Below are 15479 nucleotides of genomic sequence, written 5' to 3' on the forward strand. Positions count from 1 at the left end.
GAAATGGTTGGACACTCTTCATTATTTAGAGGGCATAGGTTTAAGGTGTAACAGTGAGGCTTTTTCAGTCATTGGTCAGACTGCCCTTGGAGTATTGTGAGCAGTTTTGGGCTCCTTCTCTTCGGAAAGATGTGTTGGCATTGGGGAGGGTCCAGAGGATGTTCATGAGAAAGATCCCAGGAATGAAAGGGTTTTCATATGAGTAGCGTTTGAAGACTCTGGGACTGTACTCACTGTTTAGAGGAATGGTGGGGGGGGGGGGTGGAATCTCAATGAAATTTGTCATATATTAAAAGGTGAGGATGGTGTGGATGTGGAGAAGATGTTTCCTATGGTAGGGGAATCTGGGTCCAGAGGGCTCAGTCTCAGAATACAAAAACATTCCTTCAGAATAGAGATGTAGGATCTTCTTCACCCAGATTGAGGTGAATCTGTGGAATTCCTTGCCGCAGATGGCTGTAGAGGTCATATCATTGGGGATATTTAAGGCAGAGTTATATACATTCTTGACCAGGAAGGGAATCAAAGGTTACAGGGAGAAGGCAAGTGAATGGAGTTGAAAAGGATGGTAATTAGCCAGGAAAGCCATGGTGGGATGGACTCGATGGGTTCTGCTCCTTTGTCTTATGGACTAATGTGAAATAGGGAAAATCAGGCAGGTTTTTCTCACACAGTGAGTGGTGGGTGTCTAGAACAGGCTGCTGGGGGAGGTGGTGGAAGGAGGTACAACACAAGGTTTGAGAAGCATTTAGACAGACTCATGAACAGTTATGGGATGGAGGGCCTGCACCATGTACGAGCAGTAGAGACGGGTTAGTCTGGCATTATGCTTGACACAGACATTCTGCTGTACTGTTCAAACACCACAAGGCTCAGAAGCAGAATTAAGCCATTCAGTCCATCCAGCCTGTTCTGCCATTCGAATCACAGCTGATGTATTTTTCCTCTCCACCCCATTCTCCTGTCTTACTAATCAAGAACCTATCTAACTCCACTTTAAATCTACCCAATGACTTGGCAACAAATTCCACAGATTCTCCACCCCAGCTGAAGAAATTTCTCCGCATCTCTGTTCTAAAGGGATGTCCTTTCATTCTGAGGCTGTGCCCTCTAGTCCTGTTCCCACTACTGGAAATATCAGGGGTGATGCTATTACAGCGCCAGAAGCCCAGGTTCAAATCCCACGCTGTCTGGAGGGAGTTTGCACGTTCTCCTCGTGACAGGTGAGGATTTTCCCAGGGTGCTTCAGTTTTCTTCCACCCTCCAAAATGTATGGGTTTGTGTAATTGGGTTGCATGGGTTTAAATGGCCAGAATCAACTTCTACCATCCTGTAACAGAATTTTTTTTTAATTTAAATCCTCTCCACAATTCTACAATGTTCTCTTATTTTAAACCCGAAGCATCGGTCTGTCTGGAAAAGCAGAATGTCAATTGATGTGGAAGGGTGCACGAACGGAGAGAGGTGACCCAGACCAGCAGCTCTCAAGAAGACTGCCATCAGCAAGAATGGGACAAGATTTTTAAACTGGTAAATATCTCTTCTTTATGTACCCTACATTCATTAAACTGGTAAATATCTCTTCTTTATGTACCCTACATCCATTAATCCAATTCAAAGTGGTGTATCATGTTTATATGTTCAAAGATAAATTGGCTAGTATTTTTTCTAATATTAACCCTACTTGTGACAGATACAAATCTGAAATTGCTACTTTTTAAAATATTTTTTTATTTAATACTTCACCGTGAACCACATCAGAAACAATATATATAGATATTCAGTGTTAAAAATATATACACAATGACATTTTCATGTTTATTTCCCCTTCCCCCCCACCCCTATAACTTAAAGCAAAAAAAGAAAAATAAACAAACATGACAGAAGAAAAAAAAGAAAAATGAAAAAGAGATCATGTCGTCCAATATTTTATACTTGACTTTTCTTAATAGTAACTTGTCCCGTCAAGAGATGGAGGTCTGAGATTGGTGATTTCTAATATACTTTATGTATAGTTCCCAAATTTGTTCAAATAAAACGTATTTGTTTCTTAGGTTGAAGGTGATTTTTTTCTAATGGAATACCCTTGCTCATTTCTATGGACCATTGTTGTATTTTTAAAATCGCTTATGTTTTCCAAGTTACCATTATGCAATTTTTTTGCTGCGGCTGGTGGAATCATATTGAATAGTTTTTGAACTCCGTCTAATTTTAGACCTAATTCTTTATCTTTACAGGAAGATTTTTGGTTCCTTTGGTATCTTATTTTTTGTAATTCTATTTAATATTAGATTTAAATCCTCCCAAAAGGTTTTCACTTTTGTACATCCAAATTACGCATATTGTTGTTCCAATTTCTTGTTTAGAACAGAAGCATTTGTCTGATAGTGTTGGATTCCATTCTTGTAACTTTTGAGGTGTAACGTATAGTGGATGGAGCCAATTGTATTATATCATATGAAACCGAGTACTTGTATTAATCAAGGTCCCTGCGCATAGTTCCTTCCACGTTTCATTCTTTATTCGTATATTTAAATCTTTTTTCCCAGCCTTGTTTGGGTTTATATATTACTTCATCGTTTTCCTTGTTTTGTAATTTGCTCAACATGCTTGTGATAAAAAATTTGAAACGATTGCAGTGTCTGTGTTTAAATATTCAAAACAACCATTTTCAGGTCATCTTAGACTAGACTAGCCCCCAGCTTCTCTTAAATATGTTCTCAGCTGATAAGACAAAAATATTCTATCAGGTGATATTCCATATTTACCTTTTAACTGTTCAAATGTCAATAAATGATTTCCAAAAAAGCGTCCTTTTTCTAAATTCCTTTTCTTACCCATTCCTTAAAGAATAGATTGTCCATTGTGAAATTAATGGGTTTTGTGTTAGTAACATTTTTGGTATTTGATCATTTATCCTCTTTCGCTCCAGATGTATTCTCCTCCATATTTTTGGTATATGATGTAATATTGGTAGATTGTTGTGTTGCACCAGTTTCTCATCCCACTTATCGAATAATTGTTCAGGGACCTTTTCCTCTAATTTATATAACTCTATCTTGAGCCAAACCAGTTTTCCTCCCATCTGATAAAAGTCTGGACAAAAATCTTAATTGTGCTGTCCTGCAATTGTTTTTTTTAAAATTTGGTAGCTGCAATTCCCTCTTGTTGATATGTCCATGTTAGTTTTTCCAAAGCTACTCTTGTTTTTTTGCCCTTCCATAGAAACTTTCTTATTAATTTGTTCAATTTTTTAAAGAATTCTCAGTCAAAGGAATCGGTAGCATTTGGAATAAGTCCTGTAGTCGTGGAAATTCATTCATTTTGATGCAGTTTACTCTCCCCTATTAGAATTAGTAGTAGTTCTTTCCATTTCTCTAAGTCCTCTTGCATTTTCCTGATTAACGCTTGGTAATTTAATTTATACAAATGATTTAAATTATTGTCTGTCCTGATACCCAAGTAACATATGGCCTGTGATTATCATTTGAAAGGAGATTCCCTTTTACATTCCATAGAGTCGATTTTGTTCATTGGTATCATCTCACTTTTATCAATATTAACCTTGTATCCTGATATCACCCTGTATTCTTTCAATTTTATATATAACATTTTTATTGATTTATCTGGGGTCCATTAAGTAACCTATATCATCCACAAATAAGCTCATTTTAAATTCTTCCTCTTTTATTTTTATTCCCTTTATCATGAGGTCTTTTCTTATCAGCTCTGTCAATGGTTCTATAATCAAAACAAACGGGGAAGGTGATAATGGGCATCCCCATCTTGTTGACCTATTCAATTTAAAGTGATCTGAAACATATCCAATTGTTACCACTTTTCCACAGAACCATTTTACAGTATTCTGATCCAATTAACAAATTTTCCAGTAATTTGAATTTCTGTAGTTCTTTTAAAAAGATAATTCCATTCAACCCTATCAAAGGCTTTCTCTGCATCAAGAGCTACTGCCACAGTTGGTGTTTTGTTTGTTTGTGCCATATGAATCAAAATGATAAATTTACAGACATTATCTGCTATTTTTAACAAATCTCATCTGATCTAACTTCACTAATTTCAGCACAAAATCCATTAATCTATTCGCTAATAGTTTTGTAATTAGTTTGTAATCTGTATTTAGTAGAGATATTGGTCTATATGAAGCCAGTGACAGTGGGTCCTTTCCTGTTTTTGGAATTACTGAGATTATTGCCATTTTCAAGAGTCAGGCAGATTCTGGGTTTCTTCCACTTGTCTCATTACCTCCAAGAGGGGCAGAATTAGTAGATTATTGAATGCCTTATAAAATTCTGTGGGAAATCCATCTTCACCTGGTACTTTATTATTTGGCAATGTCATTAGTGTATTGTGTATTTCTGTCATGGGTTTTAGTAGTTTATTTTGTTCTTCCAATTGTAATTGGGGTAATTTAATATTTGACAAGAATTCATCTATTTCATCACTCTTCCCTAGGATTTCAGTTTATATAGTTGCTTTTAAAATTATCATTGATCTCGAGTGAAACCTGCTTATCCTCCTTCCTTGTTGCTATAATAGTCCTTGTTGCTTGTTCTGCTTTTAGTTGCCAAGCCAAAATTTTGTGGGTTTTCTCTCCTAATTCATAATATCTTTGTCTTGTTTTCATAATATTTTTCTCCATTTGGTATGTTTGTAATGTTACAGAGTTCTGTGTTGTGTATTGACCTATATGTTGTGTGGTTTTATGTTAAAAAAAGTGACAGTTTGCCTTAGAGAGCCAAGGTGAAGGTGGACTGCTGAGAGAGTGGGAGAATGACTGAGCATGTGCAGAAAATGAAAAAAAAATTCTGGACTTGGATGATAAGCCACCACTGGGTGGTGCTGTGGAATGGAAGAAGGCCCAGAGCATGAGTCATGCTCTGAAGGACAGTTTAGAATGTTGGGATTTCACAAAAGGATGAACATTCCGAAGGCAGCCAGAAGGACCAAGCCAGTGGTTCCTCTCTCTGCAAGCAACACGACAACTTCGAATTTTGTGCTCTCTCTCAAAGATATTTTGGCTTCAGTTTACCAAACAAACTGAATTTTGTTTATGATCTTTGCTTTGGTTGAGATCAAAGTTTTGTGAGCCTTGAGTGTTTTGTGTCTAAGTTTTTCTGTGGGCTGGTTGGAAATATATCTTAGACTTTAATTGCATATGTTATATTTAGGCTGGGGAATTTATTAGTTTTACACTGTTATAGAAATTTGCGTAGTAACCAGTGGGCATTGTTATAAGGGGGGGAATTTTGAATTAAAGTTTGAAGGTGAATTTTTTGTTAATAAAGTAATTGTTCATCTTTACCCCTGTGTGATCTGCCTTCTTTGTGGTTGCTGGTTTGATCTTGTAACAGTAAAATGTCATATTTTAGTTTTTTTCTCTGTCATTTCTCTCTTTTTCTCATTAAATATTTCTCTATAGTTACTATTTCTTTTTCCAACTGCTCTATTTTCCAACAGTATTTTTTTTTTAAATTTTGGTTGTATAACTAATTATTTGTGCCCTAATAAAGGCTTTCATTTCATCCCATAATATAAATTTTGTTTTGATCTTGTTTATCATTAGAAAACTATTACAAAGAATTTTTAAATATATTTTCAACTATACCTCAGGTGGAGCTACAACCCAATCCAATAACTGTTCTTTTTGGGGTTATTGACCCAGATATAGGGTGGTTTTCTCTACATGTTCAACAGATTGTGACCTTCTCTACATTGTTGGCAAGAAGAGCCATCCTATTCAAATGGAAAGACTCTAGACCTCTGCAGTGAACTGGGACTCACTGGTAGTGCGTTGTGATGAAGCCTAACCCCGCCTCCCAGCTCCGCCCCCATCTGCCCACACATAACTCTGGTTTCCCGCCTAAACCCAGAACCCTTCTGAAGACTACTGTTGAATCCTACCTACCCTTAGTTATAAGCTAATAAAAACGTTTGTTCTCCCTCCAGTCATGAGAGCTTTTATTGATGCTACAATTTTATTAGCTTATTCCCCAACGATGGAAGCACTACTCAAGCCTAGTCTGTCGCCCGATGCACCTGAGGAGTTCACATATTGGAACTCTTTGATAAGAGTTCTTATCAAAGATCTCTTTGAATATGATAAAGAACAGAGTCGCAGGGGTCCTCTCGAGGTACATGAGGCAGCGACTGCTTGAGTCAAGAAAGAAGGACCTGGCTAGCCACATCGAGCTGGCCAGATTGCTAGAACAGGCCAAGCTCGAGAACGACGACCTCGAAGTCAGCGAGCTCGTCCACCCAGGTGAGTCCTTCCAAGGAATGGCTGCTCCGCTACCCCAGCCCTAACAGCTGCCGATTCCCGTGTCAGGAAGTGCTTTTTCTGTAGCGAGAGCAAGCATCTCTGATCTCTTTGCCCAGCAAAAGACTCAGTATGTTCCAGCTATGGCAAGAAAGGACATTGGGCGAGGGTTTTCTGCACAAGGGGAAGCCCAGGGAAGTCCACGGCCTGCACTGCTCCCAGATCTGATTCCAGCCCCAAGCCACCTGCCTCGAATTCTCCTGAACATGCTTGCTGCGCAACACGCCAACAGAGGGTGGCGGTGAGGAAATGGCACAAAAAGGCTCAGAGGCCATCTTGCCACAACCTGAATTCAAACTCAGCACCATCATCGTCGGAGGAAGAAGGAGGGTGGCCATCTTGTCGTGCCACGAAGTTGACGCCATCTTACCCACACAGGGAAATCAGGACGGTGGGGGCCACTCGAGTGAAGAGCATGGAGTCTCCAGGGAGCTAGCCACGATGGAGATAGATCAGGACAGACCTCACCAGCTCAGCAACTCCATAGTGATTGTGAAAGTAAACAGACATTCCACTAAATGCCTAATCGACATGGGCTCTACTGGAAGCTTCGTAGACTCACGGACTGTGCAAGAATACAACCTGAAGATGTATCCTTCTAATTACCGCATATTTCTCACATCTCAATCACATTCTACACGTATTCAACAACATCGTATAGTGCACTTGTCGTTTGAAGGGGGTAATTCTGTAAATTTCGCTTGTATATTCTTGATGAATTGTATGCTCTGATGCTGTTAGATCTGGACCTCCAGTGCCACCTTAAAAGCATGACCTTGGAGTATTCTGGTCCCATCCCCCTGTAACGGTTCGGAATGGAGGGCCCCTAAAATCAGAACCTACATGCAGCCTCTCCACACTGAATATCGACACCCCCCTCCTCTCTTCCCGAATCTATCTCCAGACTACAAGCCCATTGCTACTAAGAGCAGGAGGTACAGCACAGCAGACCAAGAGTTTATAAAGTTGGAGACTCAACATCTGCTGGATGAAGGTATCATCGAACGGAGCACCAGCTCGTGGAGAGCACAAGTGATAGTGGTAAAGGGGAAAACAATCCAGGCTAGTAATTGATTATAGCCAAACTATTAATTGGTATGCACGCCTGGACGCATACCCCTTCCCTCGAATTTAGGACATGTTGAATGATATTGCGCAGTATCGGGTCTTTTCAACCATGACCTGAAAGTTGCCTATCACCAGCTGCCAATCCATTCTGAGGACTGTCTGTTTATGGCATTTGAGGCTAACAGTCATCTCTATCAATTTTGGAGGTCCCCTTTCGCTATTACTAACTGGGTTTCGATCTTCCAGAGGCAGATGGACAGAATGGTGGACGAGTATGGGTTGAAGACTACCTTCTCCTACCTCTATAATGTCACCATCTGTGGCCACACCTCAGAAGACCATGATGCCAACCTCCAGAGTTTTCTCCATACAGCGAAAGCCCTGAACCTCACTTATAACTCTAACAAAGGACTAAACACCTGGCTACCCTTGGCTACGTGGTGGAGAATGGCATTATTGGCCCCGATCCCGATAGGATGCACCCCCTGTTAGAGCTCCCCGTTCCCTGGACCATGAAGGCTTTGAGGAGATGCATGGGGTTTTTCTCATATTATGCCCAGTGGATCCCTCAATACACTGATAAGGTTCACCCTCTCTTAAAACCCACTAGTTTCCCCCTCTCGGCTGAAGCCCAAATGGCTTTTAATTACGTTGGAACCACATTGTAAAAGCTGCCATGCATGCAGTGGATGAGAATGTACCTTTCGAAGTGGAAAGCAACGCTTCGGACATAGCCCTGGTCGCTACCCTCAACCAGGTGGGCAGGCCGGTTGCATTTTGCTCTCGGACATTACAAGGCCATGAGTTCCAGAACCCATTGGTGGAAAAGGAGGCTCAAGCCATTGTAGAAGCCGTAAGGCTCCTCACTGACCAGTGCTTGATCACATTCATGTTCAATAATGTCAAGAGGGGCAAAATCAAGAATGACAAAATTGCTGGGATCGAGCTCTCCACCTACAATTATGACTGACTTATCCAAAAGAAGCTGTGCCTCTGTACACACTGGTCAACTGCGGTCTATGCATAATGAGATCTGCCATCGAGGGGTGAACCCCATGGTTCATTTTGTCAAGGCGTGCAATCTGCCCTACTGCATGGAAGATGTCATGGAAATAACCAGGTCTTGGCAGGTCTGCTGGAGTGCAAGCCGCACTTCTATCACCCCACCTGATCAAGTCATCAGGCCCTTCAAAAGTCTCAGTGTCAATTTTAAGGGACCTCTCTCCACGAACAGGAACACCTTCTTCCTCTCCGTCATTGACGAGTACTCCCACTTCCTGTTCACCATTCCATGCCCAGACTCATCCACCTCGTCAGTTATGAAGGCCCTAACTCTATTTACACTCTGTTCGGGTATCCCAGCTATATATATAGTGACTGGGGCTCATCCTTGATGAGTGACGAGCTGCGTCAGTACCTGCTGGTGAGGGACTTCGTGTCCAGCAGGACTACTAGCTACATCCCCCATGGGAAGGGGCAGGTTGAAAAGGAGAAAGCAAGAGTCTGGAAGGCTGGTCAAACTTGCCCTGAAGTCAAAAGGCCTTCCGGACTCACACTGGCAGGAAGTCCTCCCTATGGCGCTCCATTCCATCTGGTCACCACTATGTACCGCAACCAACACTACATCTCATGAGCTCCTATTCACTTTCGAAAGAAGGTCAGTATTGGGAACTACACTCCCAACCTGGCTCACCACTCCTGGTGCAGTCCTTCTCAGGAAGCATGTGAGGAGAAGCAAGACCGACCCCCTGGTGGGAAGGGTGAAACTGCTACTCGTCAATCCCACGTTTGCCTATGTAAAGTACCCGGATAGCAGGGAGGACACCATCTCCATCAGGGACCTGGCACCCACTGAAACAGAGGCTCCGTTGCCTCAAGTGCCCTGCAAGCCATGGAGCTCATTCTCACCGCCCCCATTCAGGGCCTTGGAGGATCCAGTTCAGAAGGAAAGTACACCCCCCTCCATCATTGAGCCGGAGACCCAGCCCACCTCTCCTCCCTCACAAGGGGAGCAGCAGACCCATGGAGTCGAAGGCCCCCTGGTGCTAAGGTGCTCCACCAGGACCTCCAGACCCCTGGACCGCTTAAATCTGTAAATTTGTAAATAAGTATATTTTTTGACTTTTTTCTGAATCCATGTTCTCTGTCTTCATTCCCAGACCCTAAATTCTGCAGGAAGGGGTGAATGCAGTGAACTGGGATTCACTGGTGGTGCGTTGTGCTGGTGGCTGGCCCCGCCTGCTGACTCCGCCCCCATATGCCCACATAAAACTCTGTTTTCACGCCTAAACCCAGAACCCTTCTGAAGACTGTTGTGAGACCCTACCCTCAGTTATAAGCTCCCTCCAGTCGTGAGAGCTTTTATTCACACTACAACCTCCAACAGTATTTCAACAGTTTTCTCAATAGTATGCGCAGCCGCAGCAAGGATGGCGTCACAGGACCATCTCTTCCGGTCCAGACCGGAAGGTTGCGTAAGCATTTGAACAAAGGCTGCAGTGCGTGATTCAAATAAAAGTAGTTGTGATACCAGAGCTCACAGCTTGTTGTCTCAGTCTCGTCGCTGCGCTTGCTCACAATTTGCTACATTGTTGACCCTGACGAGTCTCCACGTCCTGAAGACTCGAAGCAATGGAACAAGTAGCTGTAAGTGCCATTGCATTGAAGCTACTGACTTTCTCGATGAATAGGCCCCGCACTTAGTTCAGCCAAGCAGAGGCCCAGTTCCAAATCAAACAGATCACCTCCGATTCGATGAGCTACTTCTCTGTCGTCAGCTCGCTCGACCAGGAAGTTGCCTCATGAGTCGATGACGTCATCCAGGCACTGCCAGAGGAAGGTAAATACATGGCTCTGAAAAACCTCCTCATTACCACGTATGGCTTCTCACGGCACGAGCGAGCACTTGGATGGCTTAGGCGATAGGACCCCCTCTGCCCTCATAGATGAGATGATCATGCTGGAGGAAGGGCACAAGCCCTTCCTCATGTTCGAGCAAGCGTTCCTTGAGCAGATGTCCAAGGACATCAGGCTTTCCTTGGCCAACGTGGACTTCAGCGACCCGCGCAAGGTTGCGGCACAGGCAGATTGTTCTCTACCATTTGAAACGCGAAGCTTCAGACCCCGTCATCCATGTTTTGTGGCCACCACCAAGGGCAACGCCCAAGTCTAGGCCACCACGCGAACAGGCCTCACCCCATCAGAAGCTGGAGAGGCCTGATCCCAAATGGTGTTTCTATCACCAACATTGGTGGGCATCTACCCACAGATACTGCCAGCCATGTTCGTTCCTGGGAAACAATGTGGCCAGCTGCCATTAGTAGCTGCAGTGGCTGGCCGACAAAATAGCCTTCTCCATGTCTGGGATAGCATCTGAGGCTGAAGTTCCTTGTGGAGATGGGGGCAAAGATTAGCATCATACCCACTTAGGCACTCAAGACGCTCACGAGACCACATAGTCCTTCCCTTCAGAATTCCAATAACACTGCCATCCGAACCTTTGGAAAAAGACGGACTCCTGTACGTTTCAATGACAGCACATTTGAGTGGTCTTTCACCCTCGCATTGGTGGACAAACCCCTGCTAGGTGCAGATTTCCTCTGTGCCCACTCCCCTCACCCTTCCACTTGGTGCCTAAGTCCAATGGCAGCTGGAGAGCCCCTGCGGCGATTACAGACATCTCAACGACATGACACCAGACCACTACCATATCCAGGATTTTGCAGTGAATCTTTACGACGCTAAGCTTTTCTCCAAAGTCAACAATTCAGGGATACCATCAGATTCCCATATACCCAGATGACGTCCAAAAGACCGCGATCGTCACCCTGTTCTGCCTCTTCGAGTTCCTACGCATTTCATTTGATTTGAAAAACTCGGCACAGACTTTTCAGTGCCTCATGGACGCGGTTGGGAGAGACTTGCCTTTCCTTTTCACCTACCTCGATGAGATCCTGATAGCCACCAGTTCGCCTACAGAACACATGACGCCCCTCTGTCAGCTGATCACTCGACTTGCACAGTTTGGCTTCACCGTTAATCCAGAGAAGTGCCAGTTTGGCCTCAAGGAAATAGTCCTTCTGGGCCAAAAGATCACCTCAGCCGGCGCTACCCCTCTACCAGACAAAGTCGCTGCTATCCGGCAGTTTACCAGACCAACAACACTGAAGGACCTTCAGGAATTTGTGGGCATGGTGAATTTTTATAACAGGTTCATCCCTGCAGCAGCCAAGAATATGCGCCCACTTTTCACATCAATGTCAGGCTCGTCGAAGGAGCTTCAATGGACAGAGGAGGCCCACAGTGCATTTGAATGAACTAAAGAAGCTCTGGCCCACACTACGATGCTGGTACACCCATGGATGGATGCACCGACAACTCTCAATTTCTATGCGTCCAGCATAGCTGTGGCCGCTGCCCTGGAATAGTTCATTGATGACTCAGGGCAACCCCTCACATTCTTCAGTCATCACCTGCGACCACCTGAATTGAAGTACAGCGCATTTGTCAAAGAACTGCTCGCTCTTTCTCTGGCTGTCCACCATTTCCATTATTTCCTGGAAGGGCGCCTGTTCACCGTCTACACCGACCACAAGCTGCTCACTTTTGCCTTTGCAAAGTCCTCTGACCCTGGTCTGCCCGACAACAGGGACACTTGTCCAACATTTCTGAATCCGCAAAGCAGAAGGACCCTGAGACACTCAGCTCCAGAACAGCAATCACAAGGCCGTCACCACCCGGGGGGGGGTCTCAGAGCTGCAGCCCTGTGATTGCTGTTCTGGAGCTGAGTGTCTCAGGGTCCTTCTGCTGGGCCCGAGCCAGATCATGGTGGTCGACGCCCCCTGTGACAGGGCGTTGACTGTAGCCCTGGGAAGTGCTTCGACAACCATGTTGTGCTTTCCGGAGAGGTGGCAGATAGCGACCCTCTCATCCCCGCAGAGTGGAGGAGAACAATATTTGACTTAATCCGTAGGTTATTGCACCTGTCTATCCACACAACAGTGGACCTACTACCTGCAAAACTTGTCTGGCACAACCTCCGCAAACAGGCCGCCAAGTGTGTGAGGAACTGCATGAACTGCCAGATGTCCAAGGTCCAGCGACACACTAAGCACGAACTCCAACACTTCAACAACCCATTTTGACATAGTCGGACCCCTGCCTGTCTCCGTTACCTACTCACTCGCTAGCCAGAGACCATACCTATCCCAGACGCCTCCACAGAAACATGCGCCAGAGCTTTCCTCTCCACCTGGGTCTCCCATTTTGGTGTCCCGGCAGAGGTTATGACCGACCAGAGAGCACTATTCACCTCCGCCCTGTGGACACAACTCTCCCGACTCTTGAGTACCCAGCTGCACCGTAACCACAGCTTACCACCCTCAAGTCAACAGACTAGTCAAGCGTTTCCACCACCATCTCAAATCGGCACTGATGGCAACGCCTTGACAAACCCTACTGGGTGGACAAGCTGCCCTGGGTTCTCTTAGGCATTTGTACTGCACCCAAGGACGATCTCAGGACATCCTCGGCTGAACTAGTCAACGGAGAGACCATTGCAGTGCCTGGACAGTTCCTTCCCTGGCAACCAAGAATGATGGCCAATGCTGCCATCATCCTTCAGCAGCTACATGCCAAACTAGGGTCCATAGCACCGCCCCCACCATCGTGAAATGACCAATCACCCTGCAACTACCCCCCTGAACTTGTCTTCCTGTGAGTACATGTTCATGTGCAGGGGCTCCCCTTCGACAACCTTATGAGGGCCCATACAGGGTGCTACACTGCAATGCTTCAACATTCACCCTTGAAGGTTTATATTCATATATATATCGTCATCATCATGGCCCATCCCTTCACGAGCGAAGATGAACACGGTGCCTTGTATCTCTTTCTGCCCTCACAGAACTTTTCGTAGTTGTTGGCACATTGTGATGTGCCACTGTGAATGCCACGCAGTGCGATTTTTTGCAAGGCCCTCCCAGTCAGTATGACTGGAGATCGCGCTTGATTACGTCTTTGTAGCGAATGAGGGCAGCCAACATATATAGATATAAATACAGACACACACACACACACACACACACACACACACACACACACACACACGCACACGTGTGATATTGTATTTTCAGTTTTGTTCCCTTTCTTCATTGTATTGCATTGCATTTCCTATAAAAACCAATAAAAAAGACTGAAAAAGAAAGAATGGGTGTCAGTGGTGAGGTCTCTACTGTACCTCCAAGCTCTGGGCCTTCCTCACCTTGTCTCCCAAGTAGAACTCAGGGGCTGCCCAGTGTAAATCACGGATGAAGTCAGGAAGTTCCTGGACATCCGCCACCACTGTGTTGCTCGGCCGGTTGTAGACCACTGGAATCTTTTGTTTATTCGCCGTGTATAAATTCCATTTCCTCATCTTCATGTGCTGCATGGAAGTACAAACATATAATCAATACATCGTTTCACACATGGGCAAGTGAGGAGGCATAGTCACATGATACAATTAGAGTGAAACATGAATGTCTGCAGGCGCTGTGAATGTAGTAAAAACAGAAATGCTGGAGGAATTCAGCAGATCTCACAGCATCAACACGAGGTAATACTGCATGATCGACATTTCGGGCCTGAGTCCTTCTTCAAGGTACAAGTAAAAAGCAGGCAGGCACTTGAATTAAAAGGATGGGGAGAAGGGAAGAATGGACAGGGGATGGAATACACACAATCAAAGGGTGCTAATAATTGGATTTGGATGGGACCCATGAAAGAGGGAAGGAGAGAATGGACTGGGGGAAGAAGGGTTGTTTGGGGGTCTGTGGAAGTAGAGCTAGGGGAAATTTAATTTTTTTTAAATTTAGACAGATAGCACGGTAAATAGGCCCTTCTGGCCCTCAAGATCAGGCTGCCCAATGACTTGGAGGGACTATGTCTAAAACGTGCAGTAATTTCTACATGGACAATCGAAAATGTACACCAATAACCTGGAATAAAATCTGGAATATGCACTTTAATCACATGCAAATTGTTTGATTACAAATTTAAAACTGTGGAGCACAGGAGCAAATAAAGGAAAAATGATCTGTCCCAACATTCTGTATGTTGTTTGTGTGTAGGGTGAACCATGTGTGTGCACTATGGTCCAGAGATACACAGTTCCATGGGGTTGTCAAGTACAGTCAGATGACAGTGACCGTGGCAGCAGACCAGCAGCTGAGTGACCCACACAAGCTTTGGGTGACTTGTGGTCGGAGGACCCACATGGGCTGCTGGAGTCTGGCTCATGAGAACCAGATATTGGACCCAGATTCGAGAAGATGCTGAGAGCAAGAAGGGCCTCCAAAGTGCCTTTGGCGCTGAGGGCTTCCTGATCATATCAGAGTTTTAAATCTGAAGTTGGGGTTGCCGATGGATGGAACAGGAGGCTGTGTGGCTGCGGGATCACCAGAGGCGAATCCACAGATAGTCAGTGTCTCTGAAAGGAATCTCTTTTGCTTTTCTTTCTCTCTCACTGTAAGGGGCACCAGGCGAAACCAATGTTTACCTTACGGCAGGCAGAAGGCAATTTTGTGCCGAGGGAGATGCAGCGACCGAGGTGGGTGAGAGCGGCGGCGAGAGAGAGGGAGGGATGTGGGTGAACTGAAGCTTTTCCAGGTCACGCCTGAGTCTGCCTGAGGTAAAGGCCGCATCGCGGGGAGAGACAGCCAGCCGAGACTGGGCCTGCCCGCACCACTGCCCGAGCACCGAACACAGGCCGCCGTCGCCAGGCAAACCCCGGCAGCCCGCACAGCCCGACCGTTGGAAGCTGAGCCCCGGGCCAGGAGCGGTCAATGAGAACTGTTTAGTGTATTTTAGAGTTTAATACACACCTTAAAAACCAATAGTCTAAACACTAACAACTGTGAACTCCATTGCAGTGTCTCTCCAGTCTTAAAAAAATTTCTACTCGAACTTTTCTTTCTGATCCTCAACCAATGCTGCATCCCCTTTACTTGGCCACGGCAGGAGTAAACGCACGCAGGCCGATTCCAGGGCGCACCACTCCATAACTGGGGACAGTGGTCGTAGATCTCCAGAAATG

General features: G+C 45.0%; 1 protein-coding gene across 1 annotated transcript in view; it reads right to left on the bottom strand.

Annotated features, from left to right (window-relative positions):
- The window catches only part of LOC138753136 (laminin subunit alpha-3-like), a 341672-nt gene that overhangs the window by 138561 nt on the left and 187632 nt on the right, over positions 1–15479 (bottom strand). The window contains exon 35 of the mRNA XM_069915711.1: positions 13668–13829. Coding sequence (XP_069771812.1) covers positions 13668–13829 — 162 coding nt within the window. The remainder of the gene's footprint in view (positions 1–13667; positions 13830–15479) is intronic.

Source organism: Narcine bancroftii, chromosome 2 (genome assembly GCF_036971445.1).
Source record: "Narcine bancroftii isolate sNarBan1 chromosome 2, sNarBan1.hap1, whole genome shotgun sequence".
NCBI lineage: Eukaryota > Metazoa > Chordata > Chondrichthyes > Torpediniformes > Narcinidae > Narcine > Narcine bancroftii.